Source organism: Octodon degus, unplaced genomic scaffold (genome assembly GCF_000260255.1).
Source record: "Octodon degus isolate 3935 unplaced genomic scaffold, OctDeg1.0 scaffold00030, whole genome shotgun sequence".
NCBI classification, from domain to species: Eukaryota; Metazoa; Chordata; class Mammalia; order Rodentia; family Octodontidae; genus Octodon; species Octodon degus.
This window is the reverse complement of record NW_004524606.1, coordinates 10,796,176-10,815,298: the sequence shown is the minus strand read 5'-3', so window position 1 is coordinate 10,815,298 and position 19,123 is coordinate 10,796,176. Positions and strand designations below refer to the sequence as shown.

Sequence of the window (19,123 nt, the reverse complement as noted above, 5' to 3'; positions counted from 1 at the left end):
AGAGAGCCAGTTTTTCCAGCACCATTTGTTAAAGAGGCTATCTTTCTTCCAGTGAGTATGTTTGGCCCCTTTGTCAAAGATAAGGTGGCTGAGTGTGTTTGTAGGGGCTGACTGATCTTTTTTAAAGAAAAGTTGTTCAAGAAATTGAGGTATGGCAGTGTATTATGTGAATTCTAAATTCTGATGAAACCGTGACCTTGAAAGTGAATTTCTGCCTTCTTTTCCTTTTTTATTTTTCAAATGCTTTGGATGGAACCAAGCACCGTGCATGTGTTAAACAATTGTTGTATTGTTGAGCTACATCTTCAGCCCTGGCAAATGCTTTTTTATTTTTTATTTTTTTTTTTCATTTTAGAAATTTGGTACAGCGACTTACTATGTAGCTCAGACTCATAGTGATCCTCTTGGTTTCAGCCTCCCCAGCGCTGGGATTACAAGTGTATGCTACCACACCTGGCTCAGTGAGCCTAGGGCGTGGGCCTGGCCCAGGGTGCAGGACCGGGGATTGAAGCTAGTGCAGGTGCTTAGCCCGCTGAGCTGTGTTGCTGGCCCTGCAAATTTTTTTAAAATTGAACTATAGAAGAGAGACCCAAAAACTGGAATACCCAAAGGGGAATCACTTAAGATTTTCCAGTATTGTCATTTACCTGCTTTTAGTTTTTTTGAATATCAGTCATTTTAAAGAATGGTCTGACCTTAAATTTTTACTCTTTCAATATAGTCTAAGAAGTGACGCTGTGATGTATTCAAAAGTTTTGGTTGAGTGCTTGCCATATTGAGCTGGGCCCTGGAGATGCAGTGGTTCTAATGAGGTGGGGGCTCAAAAGCGAAGTGTGCAGGATGAAAATCGAGAACCAGGGAAGCATAAACTTGAGTCTAGAGCATGTTACCTCCTGCAGGGAAGCCTCCGATGTACTTGACTTCTCTTTCTCAGCTTTTACTATTTTCCTAATGCTGTCAAGTATATGTTCATAGGTTGAAAAGTTCATCTATTAATTGATTCATTCAGCCAGTATTTTGAATGGACACCTACTCAGGCAGAGTGCCTCCGGCAAGCAGGGAAGCTAAGATGGCCATCAGTAATGTAAAATATGTAGCCAGTTTATTATGAGAAGTGTGAATTAGTACTTCAAAGAAGTACTTCACCGAAGAAAGCAGTGATGCTTCTGTAGGGCTCAGGCAATACTTCATAGAGGGCATGAGGTTTGAAAGGGGACTGGAGGGAGGGAGTGTTGGGCACAGAATGAAAGGGACTGGTCATGACTGAACGGCATGAGGAAGTTAGTGGAGGGAAGTGTCCCCCATGAAGCAGCATTTGTTAAAACCAGATTATGAGAGTTCGTGTGCCCCTGACCCTGACATGTGCGGGACAGCCTCTGAGACTAGTTGATAGTACTTCGTTAACTGGTCATTTAGAGCTTACATCTCTGCTTCTTTAGTATTATCACTAAATTTCCCTCTCATTAGAAAATCGCAATTCTTTGCTTTCTTCCTTGTATTCCAAATGGTTCTTGAGCTTTGTTTTCTGCTGAATCCTTTATAACACTTGGTTTTTCTAAGAATGGAACTGTCATGGTGTGTTCAGGAGTCTGAAATGCATAGAATTAAAGTCAGACTTTTAAAGCAGTGTTTGTACTTGTTTTTCGTGACCACATACATGCTAGCCAATCCCAGAAAGGAGGGAGCTGCGGAGTACACAGGAAGTGCTCCCAGAGAGCATGAGCAGGCCTTGAGCCCAGCGTTGGAGAGAGAAGTGGAACAGTGGCAAAGCAGACTCCTTTCAGCCTTATTTCTTCATTAGAGTACAAACTTGTATTGAGGATCTCTCAAGCAGACGCATTATTTCCATTTGTATGTGTTGTTTATCCAAAGGATTGGTGGGTTTATACCTATATTCCCTTATAGAAGTATATTATATGTGATCTCAAACATTAAAGGGAAAAAGCAAATGCCAGACATCGCCAGACATTCCCTGTAATATTCCTTTTATTCACTATACTCTTAACTACTAAAAATGCTTAACTTGCTCCTACGGTCATTTCTGGGTTACGTTTGTGTGATCTTCTTCTTTTAAAGTACCCTGTAGGGGGCAGTGTTTCCTGCATGGTTTACAAATAATAGATTGCTCTTTAATTGCCACTAATGAGTAACAGTTTAGTTATTTGGCTAAAAAAGTTGCTAAAAATATTTTTAAATGTTAGTGTTGTTTGAAAATTTGGACTGTGGTAATACCCTAGTGGGTGAAGCTCAAAATTAGCCAGCCTCTGTATTACTTAGGTATAACTTAAATTTGTGTTGCACTTCCTGTACTATTTAAGCTAGTCTTTAAATTTTCTAAGATGAGCAATAGCTCAGTGGCATAAGTTATTGCCTGGTAAGCACAAGGTTGTGAGTTTGATCCCTGGTACCACAAAATAAAATAAAAAACTTTGTCTAAGATGAATGCTATAGAAAACAGGACACTAGTTACATGGTTTGATTGTGTGGGTTTTTTTTTTTGTTTGTTTGTTTGTTTTTTTTTTAACTATTGCTAGTGCCTTTTAAAATAAATGTCAGTTTTGAGATTTTTTTTGGTGGAAATAATTTTCATTTTCTTTTTGTAATTAAGGCAGAAAATTGTATATATTTAAGACAAATTTGAACAGAATCTTTTGTTGACCCTAGTGGATGAAGTTCTGTTACATATTGATATTGGGACATAGATGAAATTGAATAGAATATGGTGACACTTCAGTTGCTGAATAGCTCCAAGCTTCACCTTTTCACTATTGGAACAACAAAGTCTGAAAAGAAATCTGCTTGGTGTTTGTAACATTTTTGGTTTGCTTGATAGTCAAACCAGAAATCCAACTTAAAACCTGTGTGGGCCAAGAATGAATCAGATGTTGTATTTTGCTTGGACTCAGAGAGTTTGACAATTCAGTCTAAGTGCTTCTCGGGCACAGAAAACTAACAGTGCTGGTGTTGGTGTGCTACAGCATTCCTCATGGTGAGGCTTCTTTGGTGCTTTGTGTAAAATGTTGTAACCATGGCTCCAAAGACAGTGATACCAGCAGTAGAGTTCAGAAGAAAATTTTAAGAGCCATGATGGAATTAAAGAAATCATTGTGAAATTTGTTAAAGGCTTGGAAAATGAATTTATAAGTGTAATATTTGGGCTTCAGAGCCAAAGACTTGGTTTTCCATTATTTCTTTTTATTTTATTTTATTTTGTTTTATCTTATTTTAATGAGAATAAAAAAACTTCAAAAACATTAGAAACAATACAGAATTTCAAAAAACAATATGATAGGAATTCAACAATTGTTATATTGCATATTGTCTTCAAAGTAGTTGTTCACCCGCTGTTTCTTATGGGAAAAACAGGTTGAGTTCTCAGACTTTTCATTATCTCAACATGAATTTGGAAAGAACTGGGTTGGACAACAGTGGTATTGCTGTATTTGGAGAATGTATTAGAATTTTATTTATGAAGTTTGGAGTTTGTTGTACTAGACATTAGTGTTGTAGAAGTAGCGAATGTTACACATGTATTTGAAACATGAATCAGATCTGTGCAGGGTTTTAGTTCATAAAGAGTTTGTGTAATAGTAAAAGGTAAGATTAAAAAAATACAAGTGTTTGTAAGGTACAGAGGAGAATAAAGAAATACCTTAAGTTTCTGTAACAGGCTAAATCCATCCTGAATGGACCTTAAACTAGGAGCTTTCTACATTTTTCAATAACTCAGAAGGATTAAATATAATATTTTCTGATTTGTGAACTTAGGAACTCCTACTTTAATGTCCACAAGTAAAGTCTCACACAGTCATGCTTATACCTTACTTGCCATCTGTGGCTGCTCTTGTGATTTAATGGCAGAGTTAAGTGCCTGCAGCAGGGGTTAAGTGGCCTATGAAGCTGAAATACTTTCTTCCTAGCTCTTTATAGAATAAACTGACCAGCATCACCTGAGGTACCTATGAAGGATTGGAGGGGCCTTTATGTAGTGAGCCAGGTCTTTGCTTTTCATCCTCCCGGATGGCCAGTGCTGAAGTGGATCGCTTCAGCTGTTTTCTTTGCTCTCTGCCGGATGACGTGTCCCTGTCTAGTTGACTCACGTTAGAACAGGCCCCTCCAGAAGCAGTTGATGTGGAGGGCAAGGCCTGCCAGACAGAGGAACAAGGCCTGATGAACTAGAGAGATGCCTGACCCTGTGTAACCTGTGGTGGCCATGTGACTATGTGATACTGGCAGTCTGGGGGACTTTATTTTAAAAAAAGGAAAAAAATGGTCTTTAAACACTTAAAACTTGAAGCCATGAATATCCCACAGGAGCCGTAGCACGCCTGAGAGCACAGGTCTGCCTGGCTGGATTCCAGATTTCAGTCTGCTGGAAAGCCAGGTACCAGCCCATCTTTCTCCCACCCCCTTGGGCCCGCCAGTCTCAGGGTCCAGTAAGAGCTGTGCTAGGATTCTGCTCCTTCACCCTAGCTGGGGCCCTAGATTCTCCCCTGTGTAGGGCCTGAGAGTCAGTCAGGCAAAGGAGCTAGGAAGTATCCTGTGTTGGCTCAGGTAGTAACACCTGAAGCCTGAAAACAGCAGCTCCTTCCCTCTCTCTCCCCACTGCTTTGCAATATTATTCTTGTCTGTCTGAGGCAGTTAGGGTAGAAGGAATGAACCCCAGAATTCCATGCTTCTAGGCCAGTCTGCACTTTGCCCCTATAGGGTACTTGTGAGGGGGAAGAAAGAGGGGGAAGAAGCAGACAGCACAGACCTAATACAAGAAGTGTATGTGTAGTTATTGCTAAAAGAAGGTGTAGCATTTTGAAAAGCAGTGGAGGAATGTTATTCCTTGAGAAAGAAAAAGTTAACAAGGACCAGACAGGAAAACAAGAGAGCTGTGTCCAAAATGAGGCAGATCTTTTTTTCTAGAGACCTAGGGCCTGAGGGGTGGGTGTTAAGGGCAGGAGCTATTAGTTCATGTTCAGGGCAAGGCTGATGGCGTGGAGAAGAGAACACTGTGGTTATCATGTGGGTCCTCAGTAGCCCAGGCCAAGCAGCATGGTCTGAAGTGGAGCCCAGCCTGTAGGAACCTACAGGAGGCAGATGGGCTGATGTTCCCCAGTGTGTGGGAGGGCACAAGGGGAGTCCCGAGACCTTTATCCTCTATGACCTGTTGTCCTGTGCCTTATACACATTGCCTTAATTCCCAAAGCTGTTCTTAATTTCCCTCTCAATTTACTCTTGTAGAAACAGATTAAATCTTTTATAGCTCAGAGATGAGCAAGCCAACTCTGGGCTATACATTGGTCTGCAGTGCAACAGATACAATTATTTGACTCTGGAGAAATTAGCTAAGGACTGCACAAGACTATGGGTAGCTTTTTAGTGCTCTTTCCTTGACTTTTAGAATTGGGGAGTAGAAGCCAAGAGCTTTAAGTCAGAATTTTTGTGTAACCTTTAGTATAAATTAAACTTTCATGTAGAAACAAGTATCTAGTTACTTTTACTGAATGATGCTGACTATAAAATGTGAAAACACATAACTTCAGTCCTTCTACTGTGCAAATAACATAGCAGTTAACAGACATTGCTGTGATATAGTAGAGGTTTTGTTGCTCTTTTTACTGTAATATTTATCCATGTTTCATATCACCAAGAGACTTCTAGGCAGCAGGGCTGAGTAGTCATTTTCTTTTTAGGAGCCATTTGAAGTCTTGTCTTTTTCCCATGTAATTCTATTTTTTTTCCATAATTTTATTGATAAACAAATAGCAATGAGACTGTTTCAAATCAAATTGGTAGGACAGTTTCAATAATTAACACATTGCATACATTCTTCCTAGTGGTTAATTGCTGTACAAGACACGGACTTGATATCCTATTTACAAACACCATTAGAACAAATCACTATTCATTAAGAGAATGTAACTATATATCTATCCTAACCACTTTGAATACACAGATACAAAATGGACATTCATCTGTATCCCCTTTTTTTGTTAAGTTCTGTTATTTGAATATTATAGGTGTGTAAACTCAGCAAAATATTCTAAAAGAGTCCAGTAGTCCATAATAGTATTGGGGCTTCTGCTTGACTGGCAATGTCAGAAATCGTTGACCTGAGTCCCCGACAGCTCAACATAACAGCATGGCTTTACTTCTTATATTTTATTTTTATACTTTTCTGCTGGGTGGTTAAGACCAAGGTAAAGCAGGACCTGTGCAACAAGAGTTGTAGCTTTTGGGTCTGATAAGGTCAGGGAAATTCCCTCAGGATTTATCCTGAGATCCTGTACCTCAGATTGTAGATCCTTTGTCAATGTCAGCCATGTAGATGAGTCAGGGCCATTGCTTGGCCAATGTGCTCTCTGTGAAAGGCTGAGAGAATGTTTTCTCTCCATGTGACTCTCCTTAGGCCCACTCTATGTCATCGATCACTTTCCTCTTTGGCCCCATAATCTTCTTGATCAGAAAATTTGGGACACTACCGAGTTACATGACGTTACAGTACAAGTTCTCATATGTCCTGAGTCTTAATTGACCTTAGAAGGCTAGGGCCAAAATGTTGGCTTTCCTTGTAGCCCTCCTTTTTCTCTAATTTTGGTGTGCAAACTTAGGTTGTTAACCCTCCAGAAGACAAGTTTATTGTTATTACCATACATCTTAGGCTGTTAAGTTTAACCTCACTATCTGTCTCCATATCAAACATCTTAGGCATAATATGGAATAGGTATTTTTCATCAAGTATTGATATGTTGAACTTTAAGTCCCTACAGAGTATGATAAAAAAACATTTAAAAATTAGAATATATTTTAAAAATAGGCATAAAGAATTATATACTTCTTATGTTTACACATAGGTCCAAAATCTATTTGTTATTTCTGACTTCGTGCACCATTTTCATTTTCCCAATTGGAAGCCAGACTAATTCCAAAGAATCTGAACATTTAATATTAAGTAATATCATTGGAAAATGAAGGATAATGGTCTTAATTAAAATACAAAAATAATTTTTATTGATACACACTGTAGGGTAGAATCATTGAATAAAATGTTAGTTTTTGAGGCTTAGAGTTGTTTTTGTTATTCTGTTTTTAACCGAGGGATAGATTGCAGCTGTTTCAAGAGCTTTGTTCCAGCATCTTCAGCTTCTTAGCCTACCCTTTTGCTCCCTGTATACATGGGGACTTTTTGAAGTTAGTCATACTGCTATTAGGTAATTTGATGACTTTGGACCTTGTATTTTTAAACTGAAACAGCCACTGCTTTGAAAAGTAACTTGAAGATGGAGTTAATTCAAGGCTGTCTTTCCAGCAGCAGATTTTATAGAGATTATTAGGGCAGAAAAGGCAAAAGGTCGCATTGGGCTGTTTGTACTTTTGATGGTGCAGTGATGAAAGAAGGCAGGTCCAGTTGCAGTCCCCTGTCAGGGAAAAGATACACTGAGAAAAGGTGTAAACAAGTTATGTGCTTGGCTCTTGGCATGATGCAGATTGCCTTAATAACCACAGAGCACAACAGTGCTTTAACTAGAACATTTTAGTGGAGTCATTTGACCATGGTGTTTAAAGTTAGGTTCTGTGTGCTCCAGCCTGGAGATTAACACCAGCCTCTATTGAACAGGATCCTGTCATTTTCTGGACATTGTTCTAAATCAGGGGAGAGAGCTGAAAAGTCATGTCCTGGGCATGGCGGTCTAAGCGCCTATCTGGCAAGTGCAAGGACCTGGGTTTGATCTCCAGGACCACATGCCATGTTGGCGCTGGAACCCCAGCTGCACTGTGCTGGCCTTGGAATGAAACCGAGATTTCATGGTGGCACACGCCTGTAATCCCAGCACTAGGAAGGCTGAGACAGGAGGATCACTCCAAGTCCAAGCTGTGTAGCAAGACTCTGTACCAAATAAATAAATAAATAAAATTTAAAAATGTCCTTGATGTCCTTTCCCATTAAGGAGTTCACCCACAAGGTGAGAAATACTCTGTATTTATTGCATAGTGGCTAAGAGTCAGACCTACCTTTTTTTTTTTTTTTTTTTTTGTATTTAGTACAGGGTCTATAGGGTCTCACTACATAAACTGGACTTGTAGTGATCCTCCTGTTTTCAGCCTCCCAAGTGCTGGAATTATAGGCATGTGCCACCACGCGCTGTTTCAGTGTGCCTCGGGTGGTAGGACCAGCACAGCATGCTGGGGATCAAACCCTGGCCTCTGTGCTCTGCCTAAGCAGGTGCTTTAGTCTCCTGAGCTATTTGGCCAGCCCTAAGACCTACTTATTTGGAAATCCTGACTTGTTTTCTGCCTGTGATCTGGGCCAATTCCTTCATATCCTCGAGACTGAGATTCTCCATGTGTGAAACAAGAAACAAATACAAGAGAGAATGGTGATGTAGAGGGAGTGAAGCTCCTGATGCTGAACGAGTGGGCAGGTACTGACAGCTGTACTGAGGTGTGCTAGGTATTAAAGTGGGAGTCCAAGGTAGCTTGGGAAAAGGAGACTTGGAACCTTGTTCCTAGAAGTAGTGCTGGATTTAGGACTTGGTTGGTAAATTAGGGATTAGATTAAGTGGTGTGCATGTGAAGCAAAAGGAACGTTTACAAATTATAAATGTGCTTCATGTTAATTTTGTTTGTGAATATAGAGTAATTTTAATAACAAAATACTTTAAAAATTGGCATAAAATTGTAATTTTGTGCTTAAAATATTAAGTCATTGCTTCAAGTGTTCGTTAACTACAGTGTAGAAATGTAACAACTTAAATGCCACCTGAACAATCTGAGGATAAAAACCTATGCAAACAAGTTTCTTTTTTCTTTGTACTGGGAATTGAACCCAGGCAAATGTTCTCCCACTGAACATTCCCCAGCTCAAGGTGGGGGTTTATTTAATGTGTCTGTTAATTATTTAGGACTCCATTTTATTGGATGTCCCAAGAGGGTATTAGGTTTGGATCACCATGACCTGAAAAAAATCAATCTAAAAGAGGAAGGGTTGCTTTGGCTCCCAGGTTCAGAGGTTCCAGTCCTAGTGAGCTGGCCCCATTGCCTCAGGTCCGAAGGGTCTATGAGGTATTCAGGGAATCACTATTAGATCGGACTCCTAGTGATCCTCCTGTTTGCAGCCTCCCAAGTCCTGGGATTACAGGCACGTGCCACCACGCTGAATCTCATTCTCTGTCTCAGCACTCCCTGTGGGTGGGGGTGGCACAGCAGGCCCTGGGATCAAACCCCTGGCCCCTGTGCCTGCTTACAGGTGCTTTAATCCACTCAACTATTTGGCCGGCTGGACATTTCAGATTTAAACCATGACATAGAGCCTCGTATTAATTACATTTTCTTAATTTTGATTAATTTGATGAAAATTTTCTGTCTTACCACTTTTTTATGGTCATATAACCTATGAAAATGTTAAAAATAGTCCGAAAGATATCCCTTTTGATAATATGGCCATGATGAAATCCCAGAAATCTAGCCAAATATGTACTCAGTTATGTACGTGAAGATGATAATAACATTGGCATTTGTTTTGAGTCAACTTTATAAGGACTGAGCTGTGTTTTCAATTGTTTAAATGACAACCTCCTTTTTCTTTACTTTTTTGTTTGTTTGTTTGTTTTTGGTGGTTTCTGGCTTATTTCTCAAAATGTTAAAAGGCAAAACCAAGTACCTGGAGACCCTCAGCCGACAGGTGCCATGGTATGTCAGCAGTGAAGCATTTAGCCCTTACTGTTTAGAGCTAGAAACTTGCATTATTTTTCCTTATGTTGGCTTCTAGACAGGAAAAAATATATCTATCTACTGCCCTGATCATCTTCTAGCAGTGGGAGACATTTCTTTTTAACTGCATTCAACCTTGAGCTGGTCTGTCAATGAGAGATTATTGCCAAACCAGTGTGCTAATAGGAGGAGGACTTCAGATAGCCCAAGGATTCTAATTTAGAACAGCTCAATCTTGTCTTTGTTTTAAAATATATTGACCTGAGATGCCACATCTGTCCAGACAGAAGGCACATTATTCTTAGCCTACCTACTCTTTAAAAGAAAGCCAAAGGATGTGTTAAATCCAGTTTACTGCACCCCTACTTATTATTGTCATCCAGTTTCTTTATGTTATCATTATGTTTCTGTGCTGTCATTAAACAGTCATTTCCCTGAAGGAAAACATTCATGGCTCTTGTCATTTATAATACCAGGACACTAGTGTTAAAGTCCCTTCTTGAATAAAGAGATATTGCTCTCAGAGCCATTCGTGCATTGACACAGCTGGCTCGGGCAGCTAAGTCAACCCTAGAGAATCCCTAACTGTTGGGGGATTTGGCATCCTGCCGGGAGCTGTCGGTGCCTTCCCACAGTGAAAGTAGTTGCTGTGATTCCTGTGTAGATACCTTCTTTTTGTCTGCCTTGGACCAGGTAGTGAACTGCCTGAAAAAGGTCATTTTCCTGTGTTGCCTTTGAGCAGAAATAATTGTTTTAGATTTAGGCCTTAGCAATTTGTTATGTTCATCTGATGCGTGACAAGCCTACAACTGTATGAATTCCCCAGGGAGCCAGGAACTTTGAGTTCCTATGTGGTTTGGGCCACTGGCCGTGTGACAGCCTAGAAGGCCAGTGTTTTCTCTTGCTGATAACTGCTAGTTACGTGAAGGCCCTGGTAGAAAGAGTAATATAAAAGGAACTTAAATGGAAATCCAAATAGTGATGTTTGTAAGTCCCCTGGTTGTGATGCTGCAGTCACCCATTTGCTAGAGACAGAGCCAAAGAGAACAAGTGAGACCTCTGAGTCATAATGCATGGTGGTGGAGGGACAGTAACTTGAGCTATACCTTTACAATAGGCTGGGTAAAGTGGAGGAAAAGAAAGAAAGAAAGCCAGTTGAGCAAAGGCCTGGCATCAAGTCCATAGCGCCTGGTAGGCATGTGCCAGGAGGGAAAGCAGTGTGTCACAGAATGAATGTCAGAAGGAGACCACAGAGCACCAGAGATAGGAAAGAAGATTCTTAAAGTCTAGCCATGAGATCATTATGGGCATATGGATGGGAATAGATGTTCAGGCAGTGGTGGAGCAAGGGACATTTCCAAGGAAAAATCATCAGAGTAGGGAGTGGAGGACATTGCAGGGTTTAACGCTGGGGGCTCATTGTCATCTATTCATTCCTAAACTGCTTAGATGAAGACCCCTAGCTGCAAGATTGTCTTCCAGGCATTGGGAACTAAACACTAAAGAGAAGTTCTGCTCTTTGAAATTCCCTTTCTAGTGTTAAATGTATTAGAACTTAGTGGCAACAATTTGGAGAGCTTGCGATGTCATCATCTAGGTCGATTCCTTTGTAATCTGTACGTCAGGTGGGACATGGTGATGAAGACATATCTGGGATCTGTGAAATCAGCCTACAGTGCTTTCTTGTTTATGACCCATTAAGGTGAGAATGAAACTGCTCAATGGAAGATGGTGTATTTTACAAGCAAAGGGAGTGTTACCACTCCAGATTTTGTCCTACTAAATAACTTGTCATACTAAATAAGTTTCAGAGAATGCCATGGAGTTTGAAACACCTAAGGAATTGTTGAATCTTGAAAAGTTTCTTTTGGATTAAAATTAGATCCATTTAATAACCTGAAGGAAGTGAGCTGGATGGTTAAAAAAATCTCAGTGATTTTTCCCTCGGAAGTGCCCACTTTTCTCCCACCTGTGCATCCATCCTTTTCATATTGCCTTCGGCTCAGCCCTGGGTTGAATAAGACTTTAAAACTTGATGGCTCTGTATCATGTATTTTTTGTCACATCAGTTCTGAACTTGTATTATTGTACTTTCCAACCTGAGTTTTCTTCAGTTTTGTTTTTTTTGTGTGTCTATTTATCTGTCTGTCTGTCTGTCTGTCTGTCTGTCTGTCTGTCTGTCTATCTATATCTATCTGATACAGGGTCTCTATGTATTTCAGTTTGGACTGGTAGTGATCCTCCTGACTCAGCTTCCCCAGAGTTGGGATTACAGATGTGCGCCACCACACCCGGTTCCAGGACCGGCACAGCATGTGGTACTAGGAGTCAAACTTGGGACCTTGGGCTTGCAAGGCAGGCACTTATGCCGCTGAACTATCACCCTAGCCCCTTCTCTAGGTTGATTTTTTTTTTTTTAATGTGAAAGTTTGTTAGTCTAGGTAATTCCTTGATGAAAAGTTTGCCATAAAAAATAAAGATATTTGAAAATTAATGTATGATTTTTCCATGTTTTCAAAGCTTGAATTACAAAAAATGTTATCTAATTAAAATATGATACACTTAAATATATGGTTTGGAAAACTTCCTTTTGTTCAGTTGACTTAGTTATGTTTCATATCATTTTTATACTGGCCATAATTAATCAGCTATAACAATAGATACTCATAACCTGTAAGGAAAGAAGTAAACAGGTTTGGGCATAATAAGATTGGTATATTATTATGTAGTAGAGGAATATTAAAAAATATTCTTAAGGAATGATTAAGATCTCAGCTACTTTTTTAGTTTTTAATTTTTGTTTTTAGTTTTTTGAGGCAGGGTCTTATTACGTAGTTCAAACTGGCCTTAACTCACCATGGGAACATGGAGCAGTCCTCCTGTCTCACTCTCCAGTGCTGGGATAATAGGCCTGCTACACCTGGCAAGTTTGGAGCCACTGTAAATGCATTCTCTCTCAGGATCTGAATTTCTCAGTTAAAAAAACAAACAAACAAACAAAAAAAACCCACAAAAAAACATATCTTTTTCTTAAGGATGATTTGACATTTTAAAATTTCTTTCAGGTAAAAGTGCAGTCTTGAAGTGTCTCCTGGATATCCACAGAATATTTCAGGAAAACGACCCAGCTTACATTCTCAATGACCTCTACATCTCCGATTACTGTGTATGGATTCAGAAGGCCAAGTAAGTTTATATCACTAAGGAATTTTTATATGTTCACATTTTTGAAACACTACTTATCAAGAGGAAGAAAATGAAATAACCTGGGTAATAAGTTTAAGAAGAAAAAAACCTGTTTATCAACCAGACACTGTAGAAGTAACTAGACTAACATGAAATTGTTGAATTTGCTTAGGGAAGGAGGTGCAAGTAGTAAGAAGTTGATTTTATCACAAGCAATTGGAATAGGTATAGACTAGAAAATAGTGCTTCTACAGAAAGTTCTGTGTGTTCATTGCTGTCCAGTATGAAGGAAGCCTCAAGACAATGCCTGAGCCTGCCCCTGTAGTTTTAATATTTATAGTGTGGTGTGAGTGTGTGGAGGTTGTACACTCACACTGGTGTGTAGACACCTTTGGGTCCAAACCCAGTCCTCATGAGAGCTGTGCATTCACTAACTATCTGGCGTAGGGAGCCCATATTTCAAAGTAAACAAAATAGAACAGTCAGAGCCAGAGAGCAGGATTCTTGATCACATGTGTATTGCTACATCTGAACACTTGCATGTGGGCGTGACACTTGGCATGTCAAATTTTCAAAAGCATTTATGTTACCCTAAGAAAGCATAGTAGGTTAACTATGAAATTTTAAAATATGGTGAATTTTTATTTAGTGAAGGATTTCTGTAGGTCTAATTGTTGTCCAATGTGGCTAAGTTACCCATTTCAGTAGCAAGAAATGTTAATTGAGGGCATAGAGCTTTTGGTTGAAAGCTCCCTGGGTGCTGTAGAAAATGATGGTGCAATATCATTCATGACTTAGAAGGAAAATAATCATGCTATTTTATTACTAGGTTAATAATGGTGATTGGTAAATGAATGCTGTAGTATGGTTTTTGCTATGATTGTTTTGACTCAGTCATTATATAGAATTTATTCTTAATTTCTGTTTATAAGGAAGTAATTATAGAGTGAAATATTAAAAAAAACCCTTGAGAATATACCTGTTGTATAGAAAATGCTTAGGGACTGCTCCAGATATCACCTAATGACATACAGCAGGTGGTGTTAGAATTTGTGCTGGAAATCTAGGTTTGGCCAGATGGAAAATTGAATCTTTAACCCCTGAGGTCATAATGGCATGTCATCACTTCATTTGCGGCTCCTGTTAATTGAGCTTATCAAATGCAGTACCCTGCTGCTATTTCCTGATGTTACTTTCATTTTCATAATAAAATTAAATTCAAATAGTCTGGGTTTTTTTGTTTTTCTTTTGTTTGTTTGTTTTTTGTTTTTTTGTTTTTTTTTGAGGGTTGGGGTTCTATAAACATGTAATGAATGTTAAGGTTTGTAGTAGCATTCCATCTGCACGCATGCTTATTTTTTTGTTTGTTCTCTTCCTTATTAACATTATATTTCATTGAAGTTAAAGGACATAGTTCCTTGAGTTGACCTGGAGATTATCAGACTTTAAGAATTTTGTTTTTCTCTTAGTTTTAAGTTGTGGGAAGTAAGCAAAATTTTTAGGTTATTCATAGCTCCTATGTTAATAATTTATTTTTGAAAAGGAATAATATAGGTATTGTAGAATGAGTAGGAGAGGGCAACCACTAGGAACTCTTCAAATAATTCTTCTAAAAGCTGGTTCTTCAACTTCACCAATTTGAATGTAACTTGTTTCTCTAAATGGACTGCATTGTTTTTACTTAGTGTGTTAAGATTTATTTTTTCTCCTTCTTTAAAATAAAATATTTCTTTGTGTAATTTTTGTTGTAACTTTTAATTTCATCCTTAACTTCCTAAGTGCAGCATGATTGGGCTTGCTGTGTAGGATGTAATACCATCTTGCTGTGAACCTTTTCAAAGCTCTGGGTTAGTTGTACCGTGGCATATTTATATTCAGATCTTCACAATTAACTTTTTTTTTTTTTACATCAGTTATTTTTATTTTAAAGAAAAAAATAAAAACAATGGTACAAAATCTCAAAACCAGATTTTAGGAGAGTAACAATGGTTAGTACATTGTGTATTGTTACTGCCAAAGTAGTTTCTCATATTACAAGATATAGGCAAGAAATAATAAATAAACAACATAGGTACAAATCTCTCTTTTTTTAAGTCAACAGAAAATGGAAATATACTTTTTAAAGTTTCTAATACTAGGAGAAGATATCATACAATGTCTTTTAAATAAATTGTAAGTCAAAGATACAGTATAAATCTTAGAACAAAAATTAAGATTAAGCAGTATTCAGAAAATTAAATGTTTCAAAACAATTGAACAAAGAAAAAGTTTTCATGATAACAAAGAAGTACTAAGAGTAAAACATAAGATAAATAGTGGAATGGCAAGTAAATGACAAGCACTTCTAACAGTTTGAGGATAGGATATCGCACAAAGTTCTAGTGTGTTGTGGACATGCATAATGACCGTGACAGTTACTGGTGGCTAGGTGTCACTTGTGGAACTGAGCTATAGCTGTTTCCCTGAAATCCACCCTGTAGACTCAGGTGGAATCATGGCCCATAGGGTGGAAGAGAAGTCCATTTGTAGGGTGTGCTGTTGAAAATATTCTACTGCTGAATGCAAAAGAATAACTAAAAGACTACTATTGTATACCTCTTATTCTCCTCTGTTTAATTGTTTGCCCTATTTGACGGGTTCTTTCCATTCTCATTCATGGGGCTGTGATCAATTTGCTCCCTCTCTAGAACCTCATTTAGTAGTCTGTGTAGGCTTGGCTTTGTCATCATGAAATTCTTTACTTGTTCTTTGTCATGAAAATATTTCACTTCTCCATTATATTTGAAAGATAGTATTGCAGGATAGATCAGTCTGGGTTGGAATTTGTTTTCTTGCAAGACTTGAAGTACTTTGCTCCATGCTCTTCTTGACTTGATGGTTTGTGAAGAGAAATCTGCTGTTGTTCTAATAGGTTTTCCTTTAAATGTGACCTGTTTCTTTTCTTTAGCGGCTTTTAGTATACTGTTCCTATGCTGACTTTCTGGAATCTTGATTATTATGTGTCTGGGTGTGGTTTTCATTGGATTGATACTATTTGGAGTTCTATATGCTTCGGTTATAGGAATGTCAGATTGTTGTCCCATATTTGGGAAGTTTTCTGCTATTACTTCTTCCCATATTCTTTTTATATCATTTGTATTGACTCCTTCCTTCTCATTGATGCCTATTAGTCTCACATGGTTCATCTTTGCATCATCTTGCAGGTATTGAATTATTTTTTCCTGCATCCTAGTTGTTTTAAAGAGATCTTTTCTTACTTTTTCACTAGCCGCAATGGTGTCTTTCAGGTCAGAAAGTCTATTTTCACTTTCCCTCAAATGGTTTTGCCAGGTTGTGATTGAGGTTTTAATTTCTTGTATATCACTTTGAACCTGTTTCATAGATTCTATTTCTTTCCTAAATTGTTTATTCAGGGGTTCCATCATTTTTATATTCTCCTCTATTTTTTTTATCAGTGTATTCTTTAGAAGCACTTAGTACTTCTTTGATTATAGTTACCACTACATTTTTTAGTTCTAAAACTATTTCTGATCTGATTTCTTTTATGCCTTTCTACAGCTGATTCTTTACTGTCAACGCTATTATTTCAGAGCTATCTGGCATGTGATTTCCAGTTTCCTCAGTGCTAGTGTCTTCTGCATTTGTACTGGGTGGACTTGGGGCCTGAGACTGCATTTTGTTCCTTCTCTTTGTCATTTTGTATACCACTGTCTTCTTCTGAGCTTTGGTGTAGAGCTTAGATAGCGTTGTTACCTTAGCACCAGGTCCAGATCTATGAAGTTCAGATTCTTTCAGGTGGGTGTTGTTTGGTTCTGGCTGTGTGCTCCACTTCTTTCTGCTGCAGGCGTTAGAGTTGAACCCTTTGTGTCTCTCTGGGAAGATGTTCTGCTCCTGAATCAGCTGGGTGGGTCTTGACTCTAGCCTCTTTGCACGGGTTCTGCTGAAGGGTTCCCTGCTGGGCCTGCAGCCTGGGTTGAGGATCCACGGAGCCGGGTTGTCTCACTCACTCTCCGTGCCTGCGCTCTGGGTCTGTTCAGGATCCCACAGCCTGGGTCGTCTCACTCACTCTCTGGGACTGTGCTCTGGGTCTGTTCAGGATCCTGCGGCCCCGGTGGCCAGGCCTGCACTCTGGGTCTGTTCAGGATCCTGCAGCCTGGGTCGTCTCACTCACTCTCTGGGACTGCGCTCTGGGTCTGTTCAGGATCCTGCGGCCCCGGTGGCCAGGCCTGCACTCTGGGTCTGTTCAGGATCCCACGGCCCTCGGTCATCTCACTCACTCCCCGGGCCTGTGCTCTGGGTCTGTTCAGGATCCCGCGGCCTGGGTCATCTCACTCACTGGCCGGGCCTGCGCTCTGGGTCTGTTCAGGATCCCGCGGCCCTTGGTCATCTCACTCACTTGCCAGCCTGCGCTCTCCACAATTAACTTTTTATCAGTTTTTGTCTTCTGGTTTTTTCTTCTTTGTATAATATGCCATTGAAACAGAGTACCTTATTTTTATATTTTAAAGCAGTTGGGTATTTTCTTTAGTCTGTTTTTGATGATTTTGGTTACAATAAAAGCTGTAAAATTTTATTTGAAATATCAGACAAATGCACAATTGTAGTAGAATTCAGTTTTTACAGTCAGACATTTATTTTGGCACAAACTTGTTGGAATGTAAGTAGTAAAGACATTCATACATGAAATTAATGACCTTCGAGCAATACTTATCCTAGCTTTGTTTTAGTACTAGGTAGTTATATCTTATGGTACCTGTGTCTTATAGAAGATACGTGCAAATCTTAAAAATGAAAGCTTCTGGATTTTTATTCCAAGTTAGGTTTTGCACATTAGTTTTCTGAAAAAGCACTCCTGCAATACTTTTCTTTAAGCCATGCTGGAAGGTTCATGTAGTGCTCTTGACTGCAAATATTCCCTGGATGGCACCAAGAGGAACTGATTTGCTTGAGGTCATGGCTTATAAAAGTTCGGTCTGTCATAGTGTCATATCTTCCAGGTCCAGATCTTTTCCCACATGTGCCACCTGTGTAACCAGTTGTCTTCTCCCATGGAATGTGGAAGAAAAAAGAGAGAAAAGTTGCCCTTCAGAGCACTTCCGCAGTGGGAAAGGAGTTGGTGGGCCTTCCGTTTTCCTCGTGGACGCTCACAGCTCATGCCCAAGCCACTCGGGGGCCATCTCGTGCCCCGTTGTACTGCAGTAGCCCGGATGGTGTTTCTTCCTGTCTTTGCAGGGAGCCTGTCCCATCACCCCAGGGCTTAGCGCCGTCCTTGTGAGCACACTGAATTTTAGCTAGACTTTAGTAATACCTACTAGAACCCATCAAAGAGCATTTTTCATTGTTTAAAGAAAATCTAGCACTTTAAAAAATATAAATCAGCTGTAGCTTATTTTTGTTGAATTGTTCAGTTACTTTCAAAATCACGTTTCCTTTGATTCTACCCTGGTTGGCAGCCGTTGTTAGAAACACTGATAGTTCTACCCCCTCAAAAATGTGGCTTATACACCCTTCATATAAGCAGAGTGGAAAAAAAATGAAATGCAGTATGTTCCAGCTTTATTTCTCATTGGCCATGAGACCTTAGCCAGTCACTTCATCATCCAGCCAGTGTTTGTATTTTAGTATTTCCCCTGTAATTAATTCCTAGTTCATTTTTATTTATTTATTTACTTTTTTTTGGCAGAACCGGGGATTGAACTCAGGTCGTTGCACTTGCCAGGGAAGCACTTATTCCACTGAGCCATCTCCCCAATCCACCTAACTCATTTTTAAACCAGTGGAAATAATAATACACCTATCATTTTAAAATCTGTTTTAAACTTATAATAGTACCCAATAAGTCATTGCCCTTCATAATACAATATCCATTAGGTGTACTTTTTAAAAACCGTGATTTATTCCTCATTATAAAAGAGGCATATGCTCACTGAAGAGTATTTGACACTAAAACTGCTTCATTTTAACTCATAGTCTATTTTAACTTGACAAGGGATCCAGTAAGATGTTTTGGTTTTGTTACATAAAAAATGTTGCTTTTTAAAAATAAAATTAATATCTAAAATCCTGGCTATCTTTAGAACAAATCTAAGATTGTGATAATTATTTCTTTCTAGTACACTTTGTTGTTGTTGTACTGGGGTAAGGTGGGCATTCTAACACTGAATACACCCTCAGTCCATCTAGTATGTGTGTGTGTATATATGTGTGTGTGTGTATATATATATATATATATATA

At 39.0% G+C, this 19,123-nt stretch overlaps 1 protein-coding gene across 1 annotated transcript in view; it reads left to right on the top strand.

Annotated features, from left to right (window-relative positions):
• The window catches only part of Shq1 (SHQ1, H/ACA ribonucleoprotein assembly factor), a 121,473-nt gene that overhangs the window by 60,627 nt on the left and 41,723 nt on the right, over positions 1-19,123 (top strand). The window contains exon 10 of the mRNA XM_004629545.3: positions 12,768-12,888. Within this exon, the coding sequence (XP_004629602.1) occupies positions 12,768-12,888 (121 nt within the window). The remainder of the gene's footprint in view (positions 1-12,767; positions 12,889-19,123) is intronic.